Source organism: Anoplolepis gracilipes, chromosome 2, assembly GCF_047496725.1.
Source record: "Anoplolepis gracilipes chromosome 2, ASM4749672v1, whole genome shotgun sequence".
NCBI lineage: Eukaryota > Metazoa > Arthropoda > Insecta > Hymenoptera > Formicidae > Anoplolepis > Anoplolepis gracilipes.
Genome location: NC_132971.1, coordinates 4,527,483 through 4,554,381, shown reverse-complemented (window position 1 = coordinate 4,554,381; position 26,899 = coordinate 4,527,483). Strand labels below are relative to the sequence as shown.

The window sequence follows — 26,899 nt, the reverse complement described above, 5'->3', positions numbered from 1 at the left end:
CTGCGATATGTACTCCCAGCACACGTTGAATGACGAAATTCGGAGCAAGCGACACACATGATTGACGTAGAGCATACATATAATTACTTTTCCGTACACAGATGCGACGTACTTATTGACTCATTAACGCGGTAGCTTTACGTCATCGAGACACAATTTCTTTAAAAAATTATTCTAAAGAGCTTGCGTATCGTAGACATGAAGTAAAAACAATATTAAGAAATAGATAAATAGCTGCAGATAAATAACGACGGCGGAAGATATTTGGCCAGGATTATCGCAAATGCGTTATTTATTCAATCTAAAGACTTTTTTGTACGCATCTTACAGGTCTTTTTTAGAAAAAGCCAGTCAGTAAACAATTCTGACAAATCGATATACTTTCAGACTTTTAACTTCCCTATTAAAAAAATTCGACTTTAAATTTTATATTCTAGATAAAGGTCTACTACACAAGATACAACCTGAATCATTACCACACGAATAAAATAAGCAAATTATTTTTTTGTAAATAATAAATTTAAAAATAAAATTAAAAATTGCTTACTTCATGGTTGCTGCGCCTTCGTACAATATATCTTCTCTTCCTTCTTCTTTTCTCTTGCTTCGCTATGGTGCTTTTTCATAGCACTCATGATACTTACGAAAACGTTATGTTGATTACAATCGCGCGCGTACTACATCATAAGAATACGACGATCATACGGCACTTTACATCTTACTTACGAGGTTAATCGTGTACTTTATTTTATGCTGCGACGAGAAAACGCGAAAATTACGTATACTTCAAAAGATAATGCGACACACTGAAAGTCTCACATTTGCTACCTTTTCGTTCGAGTCTCGCCGCATGAATGACAATACAGCGGCCCCTTGTAAATAGTATACGTCACGAAGAACGAGCGCCAAATACTATGTAATAGTTTAATTCATATATCGTGTCATTGTGTCAATGTCGTGTACGGCAGGCCTTGTTGTTATTCGCGCGACGAGACTCTTAGTATGTCGTCGTATCTCTCGAAGTATATGGATATAATTGTCATGTTCTCTCACCAAAATGTAGCCACCAAAGCGTAATTAACGTCGTAAGTAAAATGTAAAATGCCGTATAATCGTCGATATTGTTGATGAGTACGTGAGCAATTGTGTTTTCACGAGTAAGTACTTTGAAGGAACGTAAAGATAAACAAGAAAGAAGGAAGTAAAGATCCGAAGAGGCATCGAACGAAGGCAAAGCAATCATGTGGTAAGCAATTTGTAATTTTGTTAGTTTATTATCTCTTTTTTGAAAAATTTAATTAAAGAACTAGTTAAAACTAATTCGTTTATCTTTATAGTAATGACTTAGTTTACATCGTTATATGTCTATTCTAGATCTCATTTTTAAATATTTTAAATATTTAAGAAAATATTTAAATATTTATTATATTAAATATTTATATTAAAATATTTAATAAAATATTTATATAAAATTCTTTAGATTACTTATGAAAATTAAAGTTCTACTTTTCATCATTTTGTATAAGCTTATGTTTAAAAAAAGTATTTTATTCAAAAATTCTGTAATTCTATAACTTCATTTATTATTTTTATTTGTTTAAAAATACAAATTCAATTTTATCTCCGTGCATAATATTGTTATTTCCGAAAATATTAATTACTTTAGACATCGCTTTTTATATATAGATAATTGAATATACAATATTTCTATTTTACACTTTGCGTTGTATTCTATGACTCTGCCGTTGTGCTTCGTACTGCTATATAAGTAAAATTATTTTAAATTATTTTTTATGTATCTTAATTTCGGAACTTTATTAAATTGATAAATATTATATAACAGATATCAATTCGTGAAAATTTAAGTATGCAACGATGTAGTAATTATATATTTTCTGCATTATTTATTTTTATGATTTATTTGAAATATTTATGTAAATCCAAATTTCGCAATAAAATACTATAGTAAAAAAATTCTCGAAAATTAAATAGCAATTGAAATTTTTGATAGTTTATAACAGAGTTTATAAGATTAGTTAATTACAGGCTTCGTTTAAATATTTATGAGTCGAATAGTATTGTTAGTATAGTAATATTAATAATCACGTCTCTCGAAATTTTTGTAAACCTGGTAAATCCTTTCTTTTCTCCCCACAAGAAATAAAATAAAATTCTGACACACTTAAGTACTAATTTATTGTTCTAATTTTTGAATTTATTGCTTTTATTAATTAGTAGGAAATTGATATTAAAGATACAAGTGCTGAACAGTATTGCTAATGACTCTTCACTTCCAAAGACATTTATATTTTTAAATAAAAAAAGACAAATATATCAGAATTGATTGGTAATTAATTAATTAAAGATACTGTTTAAATTTTATATTTATATTTTAAAATCTTTTGCTAAAAATTAAACTGTTATCTTTTGTAATAATATAACAATAAAGTAATTAAAAAAAAAGAAGAAAAGATAACACAATATTAGTTTGATACCAAAAGATTCTTAAATTAATTGCTACCGAAATATCCTAGTTTCCAAATTATTATTTCGCGAAATAATCTTAAAAAATATAATCGAAAAAATTCCATTATGTCCACATCGTTACAAGAATAAACTATGTAAGTGTAATCAATTACGTTCTTTCACTTTTAGTGTTAAAATGGTTTACAAATTATTTACTTTCACGATATAACAACCTTGAATTTATTGCTTATCATTAAAATCCAAAACTAGACAGAAAAATTAGAGCAACAAATTACTATTTATTTATACTATATATTCCGAATTTAATTTCTCATGATTCCGAAACGGAAGAACCCGGATTTAATGTCGGTGGCGCGAAGAAGACGAAGACGGTTGACTTTAGATAAGATTACGGGCACATTGTTTATGTATCATCGTTGTAACTACATGACAGAGGTATGCACAAAGGGATCGTGACACTGTGATTCGCTCGTTCATGAGGTTATTAAGTGTAACTCGATACACTGTTACGCTGGCGTTCTAAAGTATCCGTTCAGACTATCTAATTAATAGTTGCGCCATGAGTCGCGCTATGAATATCGCGCGCGTGCCGAGATAAATTATACTTTTTATATAAGAGAAATTATATCGAAGAAGTGAATGAATGAATTGTATGAAACTTGTAGCTTATATAATTTTTCAATTTTCTAAGATATACGAATCGAGTATTCAAAAGAGTATTTATTACGTAGGGAATATCTATGTAATTGTTGAGTATGTATATAGTTTTTAATGATTTAATCGATTTTTTTTGTAATTATCATTCATCGACATCAAGTAGATTAGTACTTTATTGAACATGGAGTCTGTCGATGGAATGAGTTAAATAACACTGCGCGCATTCAAATTCTTCTCGAGCACTCGATCGGCTTTTCTCGCATCGTTAATTTTCTTTCTCTCTTGCGCCGCTACGACTAATTAAACCGCAGGCGTTAATCGCGGAGGCTGGTAGAGACATGGAACTGCGTCGCGCGACGAAAGAAGTCGCCATCGCATCATCGCGACTCTCCTACTCGCTCAGCCTCCTTACGTCTGGTTCTGATGTTTCGCAATGCGAAAACACATCTGCATGACGAATGCTTTTGTGGATTTCGCCTGGTCGCGAGATGTGCCGCGCGTCGGACATCGCGGAGCCAGTGTAATAATCAGGCCGCATATTGTACATCGGCCAGCGATAAATGATAAGTTTGATAACGATGCAGTAATTCATTCGTTAGCTTCTTTTAAGGCGTCGATATTTCTTTTTATTTATCAATAAAAGTGTTTCGAAATTATCAATAAATGTGTTCCTCTTATAATATCTTTCCGTAATTAATAAGCGAAAAATTGTATAAAATTATTCATTAATATCTTGTAGTAGTATTTCGAGAAATGTGTAATACATAAATTTGCGCTCCCTTCCTCTGTCAGTGTGAAAGTCAGATTAATAAGAGTCTGAATTTTATTGCAGAAATAAACGTGTTAATGTAAACTCTCGACATTTTACACTTAAATAATAAAATAATTGTTTGGAATATAATTAAAACTTTACACTAAATTTTTGTACGAAATCAAGGAAATAAAGTGAAATAGTTGTATTAGAATTCTATTAAATCAAATATGTAAATATATAATTTTAAAATCTTATATAACGCTACATAAAAGTACATTCAAACATACGTAATGTTAGGAATACCAGCGCACAAATGTGTACGTGACTCTATATTTACGCCGTTCATTCCATTTGACGTTCATTGAGAGCCCTTCACGTGTTGCAAGAGGAGAATGGAAACGTAACTTTTCCTACTTACGTATTCTGTTGCTCAAGTTGTACGCATTTAAGGAACTATTCCTCGAGCACTCCACAGTAATTGATAAACGATGGTTTATGTATCTCTACGAACAAAGAAGACACTTATTAAGCGATTTATTTCCTATAATCACAAAAATATTAAATTATTATATTAAAATATTAAATATTTAATTATATTAAATATTAAATCTCATAAATTAATATTAGCTACAATATCAATATGCAACTATTCGTGTATTATTATTGTATTTAACAATGTATTAATATCTAGATTGGCAATGTAATATTAATTGTAAGATCCTAAGAAAAATTATGTATTTAACTAGCATTTAAAAAAAAAAAATATATATATATATATATAAAACTGTAAAAAAATATATTTAATATTTTTTGCGCAGTCTTCTCTATATATTTTTCAAATTAAAAATTTCTTGTGATATAAATCACAATATATATAAATTAATCTATAACTATTAATATACAACTAATAATATAATACAACTTTAATATAACATAACTGTTATCTATTTTCTGCAACTTAAAACGACAAGAACGCTTCGTACTCTTTGAAAAAATAAGCTTTTGCGAAAGGATGTGGAAACGATATTCCACCTACGCGACCGATTTGCAACGAGTATGTGCGAGATGCAGAAAGGGAGAAAGAAAAAAAAAGAGAGAAAGAGAGGAAAGGAGCGCGAATAATCGGAATGAGTATGCGAGATTCAACAAGTGCACCCGCGGCAGCGGCGGCGGCGGCGGCGAGTGAGTCATCGAGAAAGAAATACGAGCGGAGGAATAAAGTATTGAATGCGCGCGTGGGCATCATTACCTGGCCGGATCGAAATAAGGAAAAAAATGTAGGAGTGCGTGATTCAGCGCCTACATAACTGAAGAATCAGGATCTCGCGGCGTAAACAACCGTAAAATAAATAAAGATACAGTTCGAGAGCTCCTGTTGATAGCGATACGTCGCGTCGCGTCGCGTCGCGTCGCGTCGATGTATTCTTTATCGTCGCATTCTATAAAAAGACACTTTGCAGTACTTCAGCTAATCAATAGAAACGCAAAAGGTAACGATCAAATAAATGACATTGAGACAATGTTTTGCATTGTCTGCCTCAAATTCAATTATCACGGCACATGATAAAAGATGCGTCATTAATTGAGAAAAAAAGGACAAAATAAAGATTCCTCTGTCATCAAAGTCATTATTTTATCGCTGAAGGATAAACTTGATGTCTAAATATATCCATAGTCCATGTAAAAGAAAAACTGAGACAACATAAATTAAGATACATGATTTATGTGTAAGAAAATTGCATGTTTATTCTTGCAATTAGTCACAAAAATATTGGATGTGTCCAAAAGTTTGTGCCCGATTTTAATTGACTTTAATAGATTTTAATTGATTTTTATTAATATTGTAGCATTAGCCACACTGTTCATAAGATTTACATATTATATCATTTAAAAGGTGATACCTTTACCTGGATGATATGCGATCTTAATAAACTTTAATGTTTTTATAGTGATTGCAACTTATTAGACCTTTCCGAAATTCACAAAGCATAATATGCCGAAAATGTCAAACTTTTTCGTCATTCATTTTTCAATAATTTTTCTCATACCTCGGAAGCAACAAAAATAAATCAATTTTATGTTCAAATGACAGGTGAGGTACCAGCTTTCAAACAGTATATAATAAGACATTATTAAACAGCGTGGTCAGTGCTGCAACATCAATAACGACATCAATTGAAATCGGGCATGAACTTTTACACTCACTCAATACATACATTATGGGAGAATTAAATTAAATGTTTCGACATCGAGGCGCCAATCAACGTTATAAAGTAATGTATCATTGTGTATCAGAAAGATTTCAACGAATCACGCGTTATCAGCAAACAGATAAAATCGAACAGATAAAAAGTTTCAGCTAATTATAAAAATGCAGCGCGCTTTTGAAACGATTGCATTCTCTAGCGCATGAAGCGCCGTATTAAGACAGTCGTCTTCGACGACGCAACATGACGTTGCGTTTCTGATTGCGATAGCGTCGCACGCGACGACGACGAATAATATACAGGGTGTCCTGGAACTACCGCACTTTCACTTATACTTCTAAAAATTAAATTAAAAGAAATGACGTTTGCTTTAATATTGCAATAAAAAATAAGATTCCTTGCTTAAATTTACAATACTGAGTACAAATTAAGCCAAAGATTTAAACTTGAGAATTTTAACTGTCTAAAAATACAGTCGCTATACTTTATAATATATATATTTGTCACTTTTATGAATTTATTTATACGTAAAATAAAATAAAAAATATATCAATTTTCTAAATAATTCTGAAAAAATTAAATCCAAAGCGTAGAGTTTTATTTGGCCAGTCTACAATTATATGTACATGTATAATTCATTTTCTTTTAATTTTATGGGTTTAATTCATTTCCACATAATACCGTCCAATTAAAGTAGATATATTACTATCTTTCGAACCGCTTCGTAAAGCAGCGGCTTTCTGTCGTTTCGTAGGAATTCCCTGAGGACGAGCGACAGGTGTGCGCAATGTCTTGCACAAGAAAGAGAAAGAAGAAAAGAAAGAGAGAAAAGAAAATTCGTTCCACCTGCATGTATTCTCGCTTCAAGGTTCTCGCCGACCAGAACGTGCCGCGCTTAAGCTACGCGATTTCACCTAACGTTATGCGCCGACGTAAACGGTAGCAATATAACGCCCGTCGACACCGCTTACATAAGAACGAAACGCTCGAGCAAGCTCGTCTTATCTTGGCGCACCGTCAGGAGTTCAGACACGACGTCGGCCACGAACTCTTAATACGAACATTCCAAGGACAACGGGAATTCCATGAACATTTTCATTTTGCCGCAAAAACCCCATATTGTACCATTCCACAGTCATCTGGCAAGTCTCACAAGTTTTCACGGATCTATCGAGTCTTGAATCTCCCTAACAAATTATTGAAACGTCTCGCAAATCATATCGCACAAAATTTTGGATCTCTCTCTTAGGAATTTAAGTTTTACAGAATATTATTATAAAACAAATTATTCAAGATATATAATTGACTTACTCACACTTACTCTATTCGTAGCTCAAACGAAATCGATAAATGAAATAAGTATTAGAAAAAAATAACAGAAATTATTAGAAAGAGACAAGCATCGGCGAGCAAAAACTAAAACTGACATTATTAAATTGTTCCCAATTTTCCAACTATTTCTATAACCAACATATCACTAAGAATTTCACTGAAATTAAGTTGCAAATCGAATTTCTTTATGAAAATACAGAGAAAAATACAGAGATTCTAGCCAAAAATATTTAAATTAATTATTCGATATTCCTGAAGATAAATTAAAGATAGATGTAAAAGCAAAACATATTTCCCCTTAATAAACTGATATTAACTTTAATATTTGTAAATGCAAATAGAAATGAAGATATCGACAATTCCACATAAATTCAATTAAAATCTACTGGTACCAATAATAACTGTGTTAATAATATATAATATATATTTATTAATCAATCAAGTCTTAAATTTTTGACAGGAACTTATATAAAATTTCGAAAAATTAACAACATTCAAAAACAAAATTCTTTAAATTAGAATGCCAGGAATTTTCCGTCGTAATAATCACCTTTTGAAAAATGATTCACCAAACTTCCGTGTTTGCTTGTTCGAGTCAATCGCCTCGTATTTTTACAGCGGTTCTTCACGATATCGCGTGTGCGATTGACTTCCGAGAGAGAATCTCTAGAGAGATACTATCGCTCAGGTATATGAGGCAATCATGCGTGACCGAGATATAATCATCGGCAGTATTGCCGTGTGTTACATCCAACTATATAATTCTGCAACTTGAAGTGAAGGATCATGTGATAACCGTTTGACGATTACGCACGTGACAAGATATAACGAAATAATTTATATATTATACGTTTATATATTTTTCAAAGAAATTTAAAATGTTCATTTTCCGCTTAGTGTTCATCCATATCTTAGTTCCGGAGCTCTCTCCTTCCCTCTCTTCCCTCCTCATCCTTCTCGGATACGTCTCATTATGAGTGAAATAGCGCGAGATATGAGAAATATCTAGTATGATAATTGAAATAAAAGTCTAAATTTAATCTTTTATTTTCGATCGATGCACGAGACGCTCTCGTCGTGGTATCGGAAATGTCGCGACACTGACGACGGCATTTCGATGAATCGGCATGACCGATAAATCCAGCCGGCAACAACGACTTTTCCGTCAGCTCTGACCTCTTACACGCGCGTGTGATCTCGCTTTTGCGATCGGATTTCTGCTACGCCTCGCTCGCACATTTCACAATATTACGCCGCGCCGTTATTTGCTATGCTATATTAAACATTCGACGAAACCAATCCATTTCGTAAACGAGAAATTTTATTTTCCACATTTCTCGAATTAAAAGAAATAGAAAACTAAATCGATAAAACACATCGACATAAAATGTTAAAACTTTAAATTAAATGTACACGAGAATATATAGTCAATATTTAACGTATAAATGTTTCAATAAAGTAGAAAAATATTAGGAGATTCTATATATTTAGGTTTAATGCAACAATACTTTTTAATGAAAAAAAAAAACTTCTTTCCTCCTCTCGAGAACGTAGATGCAACCTTGTCGTTGCACCCCGTCGCATAATCCTCCTGGCACCCATAATACGTTGCATTACTTACCGAGGCGTTTATATCGAACGTATCCCTCCTCATCGAGTCGACGAGGCTATTCGCCTGTTCTATTAAACGCGCCCCAAGCCCCGAGAACATCGTCCACCGTCCTTCCCCCATCCGCGTGCGCAGTCGACCGTTCGCGATCGAGGTGTTAATGAAATCCTCGCGGCACGGTTAACACAGTGACCTTAAGTAAAATGTCCTCGCTCGCCTTTGCCTCGACCCCCACCGCAAACAGCGTCAAGCGCTCGCTCCCTCAAAGAGAGGAAAAGAAAAAGCGAATGTTGATGATACAAAGATTCTGTTTTCCGTGACATATTTTAAGAACAAAGGTTGTTTTGTGTTGCAAATTTTATATACTATATGTATATGTATATACATATTGCTTTCAAAAAAAATACGCAAAATTCTAATTTCAAAAGACATTTAGATAGAGTAATTTATATAGAAAAAAAGAGTGCAAGTTAGCTTTTAATAAGTGAACACCCGGAAAAAATCCCGCATTTAATTTATAATTCAATCACTCACTTTCAATATTTTTCTCGTGCTCTTATATATCTTTTCTTTTTATTATCGTTATATCTTGACTTTTTTTCACGACAAAAGTGAAGTTTGTACGAAATATGACCCGACGCGACGGTCTTTTCGTCGCGACGTTCTTCAACACTTTCGTGCATTAAAATGCCATGACGCATTTACGCAATGTAGACGAGTTTTATTCGGTGCTACACGTTTCTTGCACGCAATCCGCAAGCTTGCAGAAACTCATCGCGAGGAGAAACAAGAGCGAAAAATTTGACAGTTATGTCGGTAAGTAGAAATTGTAAAATTAAAATAAGAACAGTAATTTTAGAAAAAAAAAAAAAAACAAGAGTTAAGAGAAATTCTGCAGATGTATTCAAATATAAATGTGTATGATAATATTATTAATTTATTATCACTATATATAACATTAATATTATTATTATTAATATAAATGTAAGACATATACATACATATATCTTATATTAATGATAATAATAAATTAATAATATTATCATACACATATATATATTCGAATACATCTACAGAATTTATGATTGTGATCTTAAAAAAATAATGAAAAAAATGTCCTATATAAAGGCATCTTCTGTCTGTTTTTCGCAATCTTTTCTTTCTTATTTTTTCTCTCTTATTTTCTTTTACTGGAACACAGAAAAAGTATAACCAACCATTCTCGTGAAGGTTGTGTATACGTGATCACCACATGGTGAAACGAATTGTACGTTGTGTGCTCTCGTGAAGTATTCTATGGTGAACAGCGTGGAAAAGGGAAGAGCAGAATGAAACTATTTTAGGAGGAATAAGGAAGAGAAACATACGGCACGCTAACGGCAAAGGAGAGCAGCAGGACGAAGCGTGGCGGTGGGGCAGTTCGTGGAATAATCCCGTCGTCTCGGGCGAACAACAGTCCGGTTCCTACGGAACTCCAACAGGCCTGGCTTTCTTATAACCAGACTGGTTGTTACTCGCTCCTTCATTCGCCACTCTGTTCGCTCGCTCGCCTGCTGCCTGAGACGGCTTCTTTGCTTGCTATTGTCGACTTGCGATGGCTTGTGTCGTCAGCGACCCCGACAGTCACAACGTTCAGGATCTTTTCTTTCTCTTACTACTGTATGTTACATCATACAACCTTTACTGTGATATAATAGCTCCAAGTGATTCGATATCCATTTAAAATTTTCTGTCCTTTGGATGGTCAAAAATTACCTGCGAAATTCTTTGAAAAACACACTTATTGAACAAAAAATAAAAATTAATATATCAATAGTTTAGGTGTTATTAAGCGATTAGGATGTCTTTTTTCACGGTATGAATAATAAAAGGTTAATTTAATCTAGTCATTATTTTTTTTTAAATAAATATTTTTATATAGCCGAATAAATTAGATCGTCAGAGTACACGTTCCTCATTACAGTACCGTGTGCTAAAAAATGTGTAGCAAATAGAAAAGTCGAAAAGAAAAGAATATAAAAACGCTATGTACGTACATTAAAGTGTGAAAATGTATCCTGAATAGGTCATGCGCGTGGAGTTTAATTTTCTGACGCATTTTTTCAAGTTAAATATATACACACACACACACACACATACACACATATATATATATAAAATAAAATGAAAATCTTCAGAAAGTAACTATCTCTGTAGAATTTCGCGCAATAAAAACGATTATAAATATCAAAGCGCACTCATATTTCAAAATACATTTTGCACCAAAAGAAAGAGTATATTATATTATTATCATGTGTAAAATTTCTTCTCGTTCTACATATACTATTTGAAAATATTGCATTTTTAAAAAATTATTCTGTTATCATTTCGGTTTTAATTTTATTCTCTCCATTCCCCTAATAATTAATCAACAACCAGCGTATCAAACTCGAGCAGATAAATGCTTCGACTGTTACGCGCGTATCCTCGGATCGACGATAGCATGAATGAAGCTCGTTAAATGCCTTTCGTGAAAACGCGTTGGCGAGAAAGCGGCAGCGCATCGGAATGTTTCGTCGAAGCGAGCCAATCGGCGAGCGCCGAACTCGCGTTTAATAGCGTTCACAACCGCCGCAATTTGTATTCTTTCGCCTTAATTACCGAGCTGGCGATAACAACCTCTTCCTCCTCCTCCTGAACGAGCACGCGTTGCGCTCCCCGTGCCAATTAGAGCGCCTTTGTTGTCGCTCAATAATAATCACATCGGCCGGCCGCGCTCGAAAGGGACGTTTGCATCGGTGCAATCCGCTGCACCCTAAAGACCGGCCAGGCTGGTCCGATTGACGCTCCATAACGGCTCGATAAATTCATACAGATTGTATTTGTATTGCATATCCGGCATTTCGTTATCCTGTCACACCCATTCCGTGACGCGGCGCACCGCGGGATCGATCGAAACGAGATACAAAATGCAATCGGGTCAAGCCCACTTTCGACAAAATTTGATTCGATCCGCATTTTTACTCTGCCTCAATATTCGCAAAATCCCGTTCATCGTTCATGCTTCCGATTACATGCCGATGTAAATATAATCGAAATCAAATCACGCGCGATGGTATTATTTGTTTTTTTTTTTTTTTTTTTTTTAATAAATACGTTAAAAATACAAAACCCTGTATGCAATAAAAAATTTTACTAAAAACTAATTATACTTTCCTCAGATAACATGTACGTTTTTGTTTCATATTTCAATTTGTCTACCTACTAATAATATATAAATGCATATCATGTTATCTGAATATCTAAAAGCATAAAAGCGGACGTGGGTTAATTCTATATTGATATCTGTGCTGTCTTCTTGCCACGTCCCCAATTAATGAAAGTAACTTGTTGCACACACGATATTACGTAGTTGATCGCCCACGATTGCAATTGTGCGCGTGCATGAGAACGACGGTGTTGCGTTACAGATACGATCGACCAACGTTCGCAATGTGTAACGAAGGCTCTTTCGTGCTTCGTGCAATGAAATCATTAATTATCCGCCCAATTGTCCTTGAATGATGAATCGTGTACCATATTAACCGTTAATTGCAATCAAACGAAAATTCACAGATGATATCGCCGGATAATATACTACCGAATATAATTTTATCACATAAATACTGTTAGGTACTGACGAAGCAAAACCGATATTGTAATAGCATAGATACGTGCAACATCAACACATTAGTTACAAGTTAATATTTAATTCTAAATTTAACAACATATTTCATGCAATTTTTTTTCTTTTAACATATTGTCAAAAAATATTTGTAAAAGCGAAAATGAAAATTGTCTAAGCGAAAGTTTCTCTTCAAAAGGTGACTCTTTAAGTCTTATATATTTCTAAAATTTTTTAAATCGGCAAAAAGTCGTCTAAACATTACTAACTGTAAGTATATTATTTAGTCGTTTAAAGGCTTATCAGTATTCTCTTGTTAATATTTCCTGTGGAAAAGATAAAGAAATACAAAGAGTAATTTTCAAAGGAAAGTCATTTTCAAAAACTATTAATATTTTTCATTCGGTGAATTTTTCTTCGAACAAAAGATTTAGAAAATACCCGAGGTCAATTCCCTGAAGGCCAAACGTCCTTCCGGGACTGGCAGACGTGTGAGAAGATTGCAAGTATCTGGCCGGATCCCTTCTTGGAAAAAAAAGTCTCGGAGAGAGAATGATGAAACATAACTGAAACGACGGCAAAGAGACGAGCGGAAAAGATACCCGTCCGTATTCTTGATTGTTAGCGATCCTGAATAGATAAGACAGATAATCACCCAAGATCTCTATTTTTTTTTAATGTGGAGAGGGCATCTCTCTTTTTTTCACAATTTTATTTAGCGTTTTTTTTTTGTTTGGGTGCCGTCACCAAACGGTTGAATACCTCTAAAAAGCTGGCTCTCTCTTTCTAATCCGACGTTCTAATATGACGTTGATCGGCCGCGAGGTGGGGAATCTAGCGATGATTAAAATTGAAAATCGACCGCGATCGTTAATCTCGACGTTTGAATGGAGTTTCGAGGGGAGGAGGTGGGAAGGTATTTTACAAACAGGTAACATTACACCGCAAAACGCGCGCTGCGGAAACAGGTTGGATTAGCTTATACATACGGTTCCTGGATGAACGCAACTGGAGAGAATCGTGAATTAATCAGGAAGAAAGAAGCATTCTCCCAAAAACAGCGCTCAGAAACATGATTTATTTTCGTTCATTGACACGGAACAGGGTAACACCAGTTTAACGAAACACACTTGACTACTATCTAAAGAACTGACTACGTATCTAAATCTAAAAAACAATCGATTTCGATTAGCGACTTGCGTGTTAGAGGTCTGTTATTGCTCATTCAAGCGCTTGGCTCGATCGTCTCCGACCGCGATGAACGACAACAGAAAGAAGAAAGAAATACAACGTAAACCTGACGTAAGTCAGGGTCTCAGCGCCTCACGTCGGCCGTAATTTCGCGGCAGATTTTCCATTTTGCGCGCGATATCGCGTAGTTGGCGATAGCAAGGCCACGGTTAAAACCCTCATTATCGTCTTTCAATATGACGTGTAGCGAGCCGATTCTCTGTCTCTTCCCCTTCCTATCACACTTTATCTCTCTCTTTCTTTCTACGAGGCGCGCAAACATAAGAGAGTGCGTCCCTGAGGAGAGCCTCGTGTCTGAGTCTCCGCTCTGTTTCTCTCACTCTACTTCATCCTCCTTCTCTCTCTCTCTCTCTCTCTCTCTCTCTCTCTCTCTCTCTCTCTCTCTCTCTCTCGCTTCGGGGTCGCTCGGGCTTTCTCATGTTGCTCGCCCCGTCGTTTCTTCGTCCCTCACGCTCCCTCGTGCTCTCCCTACCAGGATCGCGCGCCGATCCCCCCTCTCCTCTCTCATCTCTATCGTCGTCGTCCCTTGCTGCGCGTTCGATACACGGAATCGCCTCGTGGTTCTCGGAAGCAGCAGACTGTCGCCAGCTACGCTAGACGGCGCATCGCTCGCGCACACACACTCTCTCTCTCTCTCTCTCTCTCTCTCTCTCTCTCTCTCTCTCTCTCATTGCGTATTCGCCCACTGGCTCACCCACGGGCTACCTCGCTCTTTGGCCCCTCTCCTTTCCTCTTCATCCCCTCTCCTCTCCCCTCGCCTCTTTTACCCACGCCACTACTCCATACTCCATACGCTCTGTCTCGTGGCACGGCCGGAGAGCCAGCCAGCTACACGGGACCCGCCAGTTACGCAACAATAACAACGCCGTAAGGAGGTGTGTAGCGTCGTGCGGCGTGCGACACCGCAACGCGACATCGTGGATCGTATGGTGCGTCGACTGTTTGCGTTTGTGGGGAATCACTTGTTGATAACAACGCGGATAAGTGGAGAAACCCGCGTGGAAAGGCGGAGGAAAAGTCGTTAAAGAAGAACGTCGATCAGTGAAAAATTGTGCGCGTGAATTCTTTAACTCGGGCAAAAGCGAGATCGAGACGGAAAACGTGCCGGGAGTGACCTGAAATCACAGGAAGAAGCTCGTGCGCGGATATCGAGCACGATCTAGAGGAGCGATGTGAAAAGTGTGAAAAGTGCGAGAGTGCGTGATCACGAAATACCGAAAACGAAAAGACACGCGTGTTCGACGAAGGAAAAATTTTGCGAAGTTTCGAGAAGGAATCTCGATCGATCAGGATCGGAAGCGGGAAAGCGTGACTTCGACGTCTGTCGTTTCACGAGGGGAAACCCGTAAAATTGAATTGTGGTGTGTGGTTGATTACTTTAGTAAAAAGAAACTAGCATACCGAAGAAATCGCGAAGCGGGAGAATTCGCGAATTTCACGCTCGATGGAAGATATGCCGAAAGTGTCAACCGGCACAGACGATCAGTAAGGGATATCGGAAGCTGGATCCTGGATCGAGTCGGCACTCTTCTATCAATTAATGAATGAAGCGAGTTACAACGCAGCGATTACGAGCAGCCACGAGGACAGCCAGAGAAGAATTTCTAGCGATCATCGGAATTGAACAGAATCGAAAGGAAAACAACGCTTTCTTGTAAAAATCACGACAAGATGATTGAAAGAACCTTCTATCGTTGATAGTTCATTGATGAACCGATAAAACATCAACGAGTCGATCGGATAAGCTCCAATACTACAGCCTCGTTTCACCGATACGTACGAGTCAGGAGTAACGAGGTCAGCTGCATCGTGTTGATGCGATAGATCGACCAAAGAAGCCGCTACCGATCACTCGGGAGAGGAGAGACGCGCGAGTACCCCGCCGTCGCTCGCGACGACTTGGCGTTTAGGCGCCAATGACGTCACCGGACGAGTGAGGCCGCCGCCGCGCCGGGGGAATTCGCGGTCGGAGTTTCTCGCCGCGGTGCGTTTACGCACCGACACGACACGACGCGACGTGACGTGACGCGACGCGAGGCGAGGCGAGGCGACGCGACGCTCGGCGTTACCGCGATCGCCGACGATGATAGTAGCGGTGTGTAATGGTAGTGGTGGAGACCACGCGGTAGTTGCGGTGTGATGGTGTGCAGTTTGCTCGTGTCGTGCTTACGGTGGGGGTAAGGAGATCCTGTGGAATCGCGCTGCGCGGTAGCCGATTACACTTTTCTACGTATGTCGCTCGTCGACGGGCAATGACTAACCGCGAGCGGCCGAGTGTATTAGCGAGAAATACTCGCCGTCGACGCGAAGTCAATTCGGAGCTGTCACTCGTCTTCGTGGTCGTCGTTGTCATTGTCGTTATCGCCGCCGGTCTACGTCAGCACCGGTCAGACGTGATTTGCATAGCAAACAGATTGTCGCGCTCGTACCTAGTAAGTGGATAACGAGAAGAGAAGTCGTGGCGCGCGCTCTCTCTCTCTCTCTCTCTCTTTTTCTCTCTTCTCGTGTGTGTGCATCGTGTAGCGCGAAAACTCGCGGGCGATCTTGCGCGCGTATCCGTATGTGGGCGAGTGTGTGAATATCGTTCCGTACATACGACTGGTTCGCTGTGTCAGAAGGAGGGAGAGATAGAGGATACGACGCGGACGAGGCAAGTGTGGAGCTTAAAATAGAAGAGTGACTTCGGCTTAAGTACGTGGCGGGAGGACAAGTGAGTAAAACGAATCGAAGAAAGGAGAGGGTGGATGGATGTTGTTCGTTTCTCCCCCGCCTCCGCGTTTCTGTGATACGTTTAAATTCTACTTTTCTTCGCGGCTGAAAAAAGGAACAACGAGGACGAGATTTATACATATATATATATACACATGTACATGCATATATACATACATATGTATATGCATCTCGCGGTGGAGTGTGTGTTTTGTATGTGATAATCTGTATAGTGCGCATTGTGGTGGTGAAACGCGAGAGAGGGTATCGTGTCTCTCGCGCAACTTGATTTTTTCCGGCCGTGTCGTCAGAAAAGGAGAGAATTCACCGCGATCTTCGAAGAGGCAGGAGAGATCGCGCTAGCAAGCGCGAACACTCGCCTGTCGGAGAGGAGGCGTCGTCTCGCTCTCTGTCCCACGCGATGGATCGTGACTCGCGTTCGTATTCCTGCGGAGGCTGCGAGAGGACCGCCGCCGAGGGCCGAGCTATGCCGATGGAGTAACAAGTGAGCGGCGAAGCGGCGTTGCCATGACGACAGGTGAACCATGAGTTCTCCCCGCGGTTCCCGCTTTACCTCCCTCCCTCCGTCCCCCGCCTTTTCCGCAGCCTCCGCTACCAGTCCTCCGCTCTTCCCTCTACCCCCGTGGCCCCGCCGCTACCACTCTACTCGCGGTATGTTTGTCCCTCTTTTCCTCTGACCCCGTATACTCGCGAGATATGATGCGACAACAGTGCTTCTCTCTCTCTCTCTCTCTCTTTTTTTTATCTCTCTTTCTTTCTCTTTATCTCTCCTGCTCTCTTGTACATTGTAGCCGCGCTTTTCGATCCCGTCTCTTCAAGTTCGCCACTCTGTTCTCCTCTCTTTCTCTCGTTTCTTTCTCCTTCTCGATGTTCGTCACTTTGTTCTCCTTTTTCGGTCGCTCTCTTCTTTCCCTGCGATCTCATCGCCTCGACACTGACGTGTTTTCGTGATACTCGGAAAGTTGAGTGAGAATGAGAATGAGAGAGAAAAGAAATAAAGGGAGAGAAAAAGAGAGAAATTGGATTCTTCTCTGACCAGTTTTGTACATTGTGAACGGCGTTGTAAAAATTTACGAGGGATGCTGCGGTCGTTATGTCGATTCCTCTGTGTCAGCGTTACTGGCGCCCCTATTTCGAAACCCTTCCCTCTCCGTCTTCTTCCTTTTTACAAGCCGGACCGCGTGCGAGCCTCGCGTACGCGATAGTAATTTCGGCCTTCGGTTGTAAATGTTGCGTGTGACGTACATGTTGTAAATGTTCACGATGCTTTTGCTTGAAAAACGTTTTTATCATGTTGAGTTTTCCAATAAAAAAAAAAAAGGAGAGAGAGAGACAGATAACGACAGGGCAATCGTTTAACATTATCATCGCTGACTAACGGGTTTATATCCTTGAAAGTCTAATACAATTTCTTGGCTACTATTATATTTACAAGCTTGCGCGGCCGTGTTTTATTTTTAACTCACTAAAACGGATACGCGAGATATATTTTCGCCAAATCTATAAAAACGAGATTTTTCTTTCAAAGAAACTTCCTAATAATAGCATATATAAGTAGCAGTATGAACTTTAAATGTGTTCAGATAGCTATCGGATAGCTATGATATATTACGGTTACTTTGTAAGTTCTCTTACTTTTTTATTTCTTTTTTTGATATATTGTTATTATTATCTATAAAGGAATATGTATATATTCATAATTTCTATTATATTTTATCATTAACTCCGCACATCTATATGTAATTATTCATGAGCGTTTAAGGAGTGGAATTCTGAAGCACGGAATAAATCAATTCTATTAGCAAATAAATTAGAGAAAAGCCAACGGAAATCATACGGATTTGCATTTGTCATAGTCTTACAACTACAGATTCTCTAACGAAATTGATAAAGTTTCATTGAATGAAAGTTTAATTGAAAAGAGTAATTCCGAAATGTTCATTACATCGCAAAGAATTAATATTCAAAAACGAATACATTAAAGCCGTAAATAACTCACGAGCTATAATTAACCATGAATTCCTGCAATATCGCTGTCGGGCTATCTCTGGTCAAACAAGTACATGTGAACTTCGAAAGGTAGATACGACAGAGTTGCAGAGCGAGTAGAGATTTCTCCGAAGCGGTTCGAAAACAAAACCATATGATGCAAAGAGAAAGATTTGACGGAAAAGCAATTTTTAAATTGCACGGGCAAATAAAACATTCTTTCCTCTTTTTCTCTCTTTGTTTATTTTCGTCTCTAAATAATTCTTTATGGAGATTCCATAAGATTTTAATATATTAATACATCATTTATTTAAATGTAAAGTCTAGAGATATGAATTAAAAATCAAAATCAAAGAGGTATTGTTTAATAAAATTAACTAAACATAAATATATATAATAAATATGATACTTTAATGATGAGAGAAAAAACGTTGAACAATTTATTTTTGAAAAAAGCTATGCAACTTTATACAATTTACTTATTTATATCTCACGATTATATTCATTAGAGTGACTCTCTCAGAAAATATCGTAAAATTTTTTTTCTTATCGACACTCGCGATAAAATATCATTTTCATATTTAAATGTACAATATTGGTAGCATGATATTCGAACATAGTTATCGGTAGTAAAGCATCGTTTGTGTAATCGTTCGTACTCTCTCGCGCGCGTATACACGCCCGCACGTCTGTTGGTCGAACTGCGACGCCGTTTTAGCATGCTTAGCGCGTAGGCCACGCGATATTCCAAGTACGCTGGGCTATTTTCATGCTACGCCAAGAAGACACGGAGAGCGAGCGGGAGAGTATAATGCGCGCTATGTCTATAGCGATGGTGACACGACGACCAAACGACGGCCGACTCCGCCAAGCCGTATAAAGCCGGAATCGGCCAGGCTGCGAGTGGGATCGTCGGAATTTCTCTCGATTTGTCGTCTATTTCGTGGCAGGGAGTCTCGACCGGAATTGTAAGTCCGATACGGACTCTAGCGCGGATATATTTCTATAGAAGAATAGTAACTCAAATGTGTAACATTTTTTTTAAATCCTTCAAACTTTGGATAAATATTTAAAATATTGTATACGTATCCGACAAAGATAAATTATATAATAATATTCTTTTTTTTTTTATTATTTATATAAAAGAACAGGAGAAGAATCACTTTTCTATACATTTGTGTCTGTAAATTTCTTATGAAAATGGAAAAGAATGAGATATGACTCGAGAATAAGTAGCCGTTGTAATGCTTAATATTTCTTTGAAACAAGTATAAACACGCGATGAACTTGGCAGTTGTTTTGTGTGTAAACAATAGCACGCGAAGATGAGAGAAGTCCGCAGAATAAGTTAAAGAAACGAAACGAATGAAAGGGATTTATATTCTGTAAACATCTCTGTTACGCTTTGAAACGTTCGACGAATGAACGTCTAGTACATAATTTTCTAAAGCAGCGTTATTAACATATTCTTCGAGAAACCTGCGTATATATTGATTGAGAAACATTTAACTTATTCAAGAACATATCTGACTTTGTTATCATAATACTATTATTAAAATACTATTATTAAAATGTGATGAAATTTGCAATCGTGCACGTCAAGAAGTTTGAAATTTCTCATATGCTCTTATACATAATTTTTATTAGATGCATTGACATGGAAAATAATTATGTTATAACTCTTATAAAACAAGATAGTAAATCTCCTAAATATTTATAATTATAAAAATATTATAAAAATATCAGTCTTATATAGAGAATATAAATAATGTGATATTAACATTTTCTTCTAGAATATTTTGTAGAGTACAATAAATGAATGTAAAACGAATTCACATTGGTTTATCAGTGATGTTTGCTTTATGCATAAAATATTAGAGATATTAAACAATAGGAATCTTCACTGACTGCACACGTGGAATTTTTTCCTCGCTGCGATCTGTCAAGAAATTTCATTTATCGGAATGTACAACGCGCATGTGGAAAAGATTGAATGAACATCGATGGCTAATATCTTTCTGTAAAATCACTTTTTCACAATGGATTTAATATTTGTTTGGTTAATTTTTTACAATATAAATCATGTGAATTGGAAAAATTGCAAAATGTGATTAATCTGATCTCTGCGCATAACAAAACAAAACAAAACAAAACATTACGTAAACGTGCAAAATGTTTAATTTGCAAGTATTCACAAATAAACAATGCTTTCAAATTAAAAAAAAAAAAAAAAAAAACTTTATTGGTAGATTATCGATTATCTTAAAAAATAACTTTATATTTTTTATTTTTGATATATGAATTATTTAAATTCAAAAATGTGCTAATACTAAACTAACTACTTGGCATCTTAAATCAAACTATTTGATCTTTGTGAGTATATAATTGAATTTGCTATCAGAGATATTGGTTTCTTATCCAAGAAATTAAATTGAGCGATATTGGTTTTTTTATCCCAAAAATAAAATTACGAGATGAAATAAAAAATTTTGGTTTTCGCGGCGCAAACATTCACGGATTGAAATATCTTGCGAAAGGCAACGATCGCGTGAGATATAATGGAATTTACTTTACTCACTATCTAAATTTACTTTAACTGCCCTTCTCCCCTTCCCCCTCGTGCACTTCTATCGTAAATCCGCTGAACTTCATTACGTTCGCTGGACGATATAGGCTCGACGACTATAAATCTGTTACGGTTTTGTAATAAGCTTAAAAGGATTGTAGGACACTCGTCGTTCTTGCCAGACGTATCTTCGGATTCTTAATTTTACAATGTGATTTCTCAGACTTGGCTCTTTCATTGAATCACACGAATAGTGTACAACAATTTTATTATCTACGTTGCATACATATGCTCTGACGTAACGATAATAAAATAATATAGCTCAAAGGCAGCGTATACTTCTTCTATAAAATTGGATTTGAATACGAACTATCATATATTTATTATAAAATTAATCTGATAACAGTATGACAACAATAAGGTACGAGTGAATAAATCTTTGACATAAATGTTTTTTTTGCATTACATATAAAATTTTTCGATATTGGTATTGATTAATATAAACTGTACTTACGGATGTGTGTGATTGTATTCGAATATCTAAGTATTTTTGCGAGTGTTAAGTCGATAACAGAATTGAAAATCGGGGATACTGTTATAATATTTGTAAATGCATTGTGTGCCTTCTACGTCGATCGTGACGCGATTAAAGCAACTATGATTAATTGTAGCAAGGATTGGCGTTTTTTTTTTTTTTTTAACTTCAACAAGCATTCGTTTGTTTCTCGTACGATTTGTTTTTCCGAAAAAGATACAAAAGACTAACAATAAGCAGATCTATCCGCGAAAAAATTATTTATTCGATAAACACTTGTTTTCATTGTGACACATGTGTTTAATGCTGTGCGTCAATAATCTTGCGCGATCGATTGACATCTGGTAAATTTGCAAATTCATAGAAGTGCATTGTAGTATTTCTAATGAGATGGTTAAATACGAAGAACTCGCTATTAGATTAGTGCGTCATAGATACGAAAACAGCTATTGGCGATAACAGCGCATTTGTTAATAGAATCTAATTAAACCAATCGAAAGGTAAATACGGAGTCATACATTGTTTACACGCCTGACACAGCAATACTTGTATGACTCAATTGTCAGCTGATCGATTAATCTAGATAATACGTATCTATTTTGCGCCATTCTTTAATATTGAATTATCAGAGCTTTATCATATCTATCCATGAAATTGTAAAGATCAAGATAGAGCGACGCGTTAAATGATGTAATGACGGAGGATGAAGCAGTACTAAAACTTGCTAATTCGCTTTCATTCGCTCGGAAGAAATGTACGGTCAAATGAAAGTTTAAACTAAGTTTCACGATATCATATGTTACACGAGACTTTCAACACGCGTAAAAGAGTACAAAGTGAAATTGAAATAAAATCAGAAATAGCGAATATCAAATGAGAAAAAACTAAGAGTCTATAGGAAAAAAAAAATGTTTATATTATCGGTTCAGGTTCAAAGAGAAAGAGCATCTCTCTTCTTCAGAAAGCAGAGAGAGAGAGAGAGGGGGGGGGAAGGGGATTCCGTGGATACGCGGCCGTGAACGTCCTAGGACACGTAGACGGGGTGCGTGACCCAATCACCCGTTCACCGGCAGCGGCGAACCGGGAGCGGCGTGGATTCGTGTCGAGTCTCTTTCGATGCGCGGTGGGGGACTGTGTCGAACGGAATCCCCGAGCGTGCGCGCGCGCGCGCACGCGCTCACCCGAGAGATCGTGTGCGTCTGTAGTGGCCGCGCGAAGGCCGACGGATGAGGAGGGGAGAGCGGCAGGGGGAGGGGGAAGGCGCTCTGTCAGACGCAGGCGGCGCGCGGGAGGGGTGAGGAAGGGAATGCCGCTTCTTCGTCAGACGTTGCGCGGCAGCAACGGCGGATCGCGCGTGTGACTCACTTGCGTGTCGCGGGAATCTCCCGCTTCCTCGCCGATGGCAGCACTGTACGAGCTGCACGCGTGCACAAGTACGGTGTCTGTATATAAGTTTGTACGGTAGGGAGGAGAGGAAGGGGAGGGCAGCAGCCAATGCACGGTCGGAGAGTTCATCCGGTGCAAGCGACGCGCGCTCGGCCGTCGTAGACCCGCTACGCGATGCATCAGTGTTTCCCAACTTCGCTTCCGCAGCGAAACAATTCTGATGTAATCCAATATCCGTAGCAATAATAGACACATTAGAATAATCATTATTCTCGAATACTTTAGAGAAAAATGCTTAATTACCGAGAAGAGGATGGCAGTGCGTTAATTAATTTTTACAAATTACTGAAATTTTGGAAACTCAATGTTTGATTCATCGTCATTTATTGTATAAATATTTGATTGTATCATTCGGTAAATACTTAATAAACTATCGTGAAATTATTTATATAAAATATTTCAATAAGAAAAATTGATTCAGATAATTTACAAGAAAAATACTGTATATTATTGATTTGATTCATTGCAAGACATCGCGCTGAACTAACGTTAATTGGACTATGCATTCGGGTATTTGGCACAAGGCAATTTAATGATACATCAATAATAAATGACAATGAATATATGTTATAATTATATAATTAAATAAACATTAAAATAGACGTTAAAATAATATTATTAATAAACAATTAAAATTATTCTGACGAAGAGATTTGCATCAAATGTATGACAATACAATACATTTGTCTACTCTCTAAAAATTCCACCATCGAGTTTTACATTAGTTAAATTAAAACTCTTTCTGTACACAACAAAAGAGAAATAATTAATTATTTATGCAAGTTTAAACGAATTAAAGATTAAACGGTGAATTGACCCGCTTTTAACATAGAATCAACAAGATTCCATGAAATTTTGGCGTGCTTTTTTTTTGACATGAATTATTCGTGTCTACCGTGTTAAATATTTAAAGTCCGCGACATCGCTAAAATTATCTTCGCTTCTTTAACACGAAGAAGACACTTGAAAGATCGGTGATCCTGTCCCAGCGAAAGTCACAAAACCGCCGAGCCGGTTCCTGCAATCGTGTTCGTTAATGTTCGACGTCACTGATTCACATACAACGCGATGCTAAACATTCGCTGACTTTGTACACAGTGTCCCCCCTCTCTCCTGCGACGTTGTATAATAATAACATGCTATTCAGAGTGGCGCAATGACTATTCAAGCTTGGTTTCCCGTTTATCAAATCGAGGTAAATATGAACAACTGTACGAACTTTTTTAGCTGAGTATAAAAATGAATAAACAACGGAATAAATACTGAATTTTTTTGCTGTTAAAATTTGAAAAATGCGTATACCGTAACAAACATGTATATTTTTACGTTTATCGTTTACGTGACAAACACTGAATCTAACGGAATGCAAATATTTGATGGGAACGTAAAAAAAACAATAAATATGAATGGAATGAAAGTACCAAATATCATGTTCACATTTATGCCTTGCATAGCAACTATATTGATAGAAATTACGTAAAACGTAGCACCGTTTCCCTATCATAAGTAATGTCCTATAATAAGTAAGTGTTCTTATAATAAATAAGTATGATTTCCGTAAATTCTCTGCCGGAAACTAAAATATTAAAATTTTAATATTTAAAAAAATATAAATTCTAAATATTTAAAAAAATGCATTTATTATTAGAAAATTATCAAGCTGGTATATAATTCAATTTAAAAGATCAACTTGATATTTTCATTGAAATAAAAATCACGAAAATTTTTAAACTTACATTAGTAAACGAATTAAAATTCTTAAAAATTGCTATTAAAAATGTTTCATAATTCGCTAACGATATATAATTTATGCAAGGTATTGAAATGAAAGATAAAAGTAAGTTAAAATCTTCAAAATCTTAAATGGTAAAGCTGATATTATCGAGACTCAGACGTAAATAAGTGTGAAAATTGATGCATGATGGGATTAAGTCGCGGTCAGTTGAACGAGCGTTTAACGCGTCTGACGCGTCCGGCATAAAACGATTAACGAATTGTCAGGTCTATATAGCGTGTGATGGCATGATGTGCGTTGTACGACATATGACGGCAGACTCTGAACGAACTATTCATAGGTTGCAATTGGTCGTTTGTACGAGTTTACTCTTTGCTTCTCTTTGGACTCTCTCCCAGACTTAAGCCTAAATCATATCAGACGATATATCTGTATTACTGTATCCCCTTGTTTAATACACAATGCATATATAAAATGTGAAAATTGCATTTCCCAAATGTTTTCATTCAATTCTTTAAATCTGGAAGATTAAAATAATTTTGCACTATCTATATTTTTTTCTCATCGAACGTAAAATTTTAAGGATATTTATTTATCGAAATTTTTATTTGACTGAAAAAATGCTTATAAGAATTTGATCATCGATCCTAAGTATTTGTTATTTAAACTCGTGTGTTCAACTAATTGTAAGATATCTTGATAAAAAATACGTCATATAAAGAAGGTCATATTGTTATCTTTTTACAAAATAATAAATGAATAAGTCCATCGTGAATTGTATAATTTCGTTTTATATTTATATTTCCCTTTTGGCTAAACATGATGAAATACAATATGAATTATCTTCACGCGCGTACGCCTGGTGATACATCGACAAGGGAGGGGACCGAGGTCAGGGAGCGAGCTCTATCGAGATAGAGAGCAAACAATAATAACACCAATACATCAATAAAATACCCCAGGGGCTCGATCAGCTCGACCGGACTGGCTCTCCTCATCGGGGTTTTATTCAGACCGGCGAAAACGACCACGTGGGCGAGATCGCTAAACTCGGCACCGAGAGAGACCGAAAATAAAACCTTATGTCAAAAGTCCACAACTAACTTACGTGCCCACTGCCCACATAATATCGAAATCTCGTTTTTTTTTTTTTTTTTTTTTTTTTCATTTCTGTTTTACGCGACGATCAATCTAAAATAAAATGACAGAGACAATTTTATTTTAGGTTGCGTCTTACATTTCGAAGGATTTTATTTTTAGAATTTTATCGACACAATTTTATTGACAATTCTTACAAGATGTGTAACATGTAACGAGATTAAACTACGGATGATTTATTGACGAATATAGTGCACAAGACAAAAGCAATCTCCGCGTTGCAATTTGCCGCGAGTTATTTCTCTCTAGCTATAAATGGATATTTTTGAATAAAAAATGTCAAATGTCAATGTATGTACAAAGAATAACAGATCACATGATTTTACACTGAAACAAATTCAAATCCAGCGAATCTCTCTGTTAGTTATAATTATAATTCTAAATATATTGTGTGTGTGTATATATATATATATGACTTTTCTAGAATTATAATTACTAGCAGAGAGATTTGCCGGATTTGAATTTATTTCAATGTAAAATTATGTGATCTGTTATTCTTGTACACTGACATTTAATATTTTTTATTCAGAAATATACAATTTATATTATATATGTATATTTATATATTATGCGTAAATAATATTTTTAATTTTTATATAATTATTATATATGGAACATATAATATAATAATTATATAAAAAGTTTTATTTTCAATATATATTTCTTCTTACGTTTTTTAAAATTAGAAACTTTATCGACACATTTCTCTCTTAATATCTATATAAAATTTAAATCACTGTCAAGTCGTAATATCAATTCGCTTATTAAATGTCATTTCTTCTTAATTCTTCGTGAAATTA

At 36.3% G+C, this 26,899-nt stretch overlaps 2 protein-coding genes across 21 annotated transcripts in view; one reads left to right on the top strand and one right to left on the bottom strand.

Annotated features, from left to right (window-relative positions):
• Window positions 1–14,135, bottom strand: part of LOC140675761 (uncharacterized) — a 115,375-nt gene extending 101,240 nt beyond the window's left edge. For 10 of the 20 annotated variants that reach the window (XR_012048455.1, XR_012048457.1, XR_012048453.1 and 7 more), the window contains exons 1-2: window positions 9,059–9,400; window positions 4,317–4,401 (exon numbers count right to left, since the gene is read on the bottom strand). Coding sequence is in view for 4 of the 20 variants with exons in the window: in XM_072910384.1 (XP_072766485.1) it covers window positions 4,317–4,401; window positions 9,059–9,169 (196 nt within the window). In the remaining 16 variants the exon portion in view is untranslated. Of the gene's footprint in view, window positions 1–547; window positions 1,308–4,316; window positions 4,402–9,058; window positions 9,401–13,678 lie in introns of those variants that run through there. The other 10 variants (XR_012048466.1, XR_012048461.1, XR_012048463.1 and 7 more) reach the window with 5 other exon arrangements.
• A 422-nt stretch (window positions 14,136–14,557) lies between these two features.
• Window positions 14,558–26,899, top strand: part of Shn (zinc finger protein schnurri) — a 30,730-nt gene continuing 18,388 nt past the window's right edge. The window contains 1 exon segment of the mRNA XM_072907404.1: window positions 14,558–17,187. Within this exon segment, the coding sequence (XP_072763505.1) occupies window positions 17,178–17,187 (10 nt within the window). The 5' untranslated portion in view covers window positions 14,558–17,177.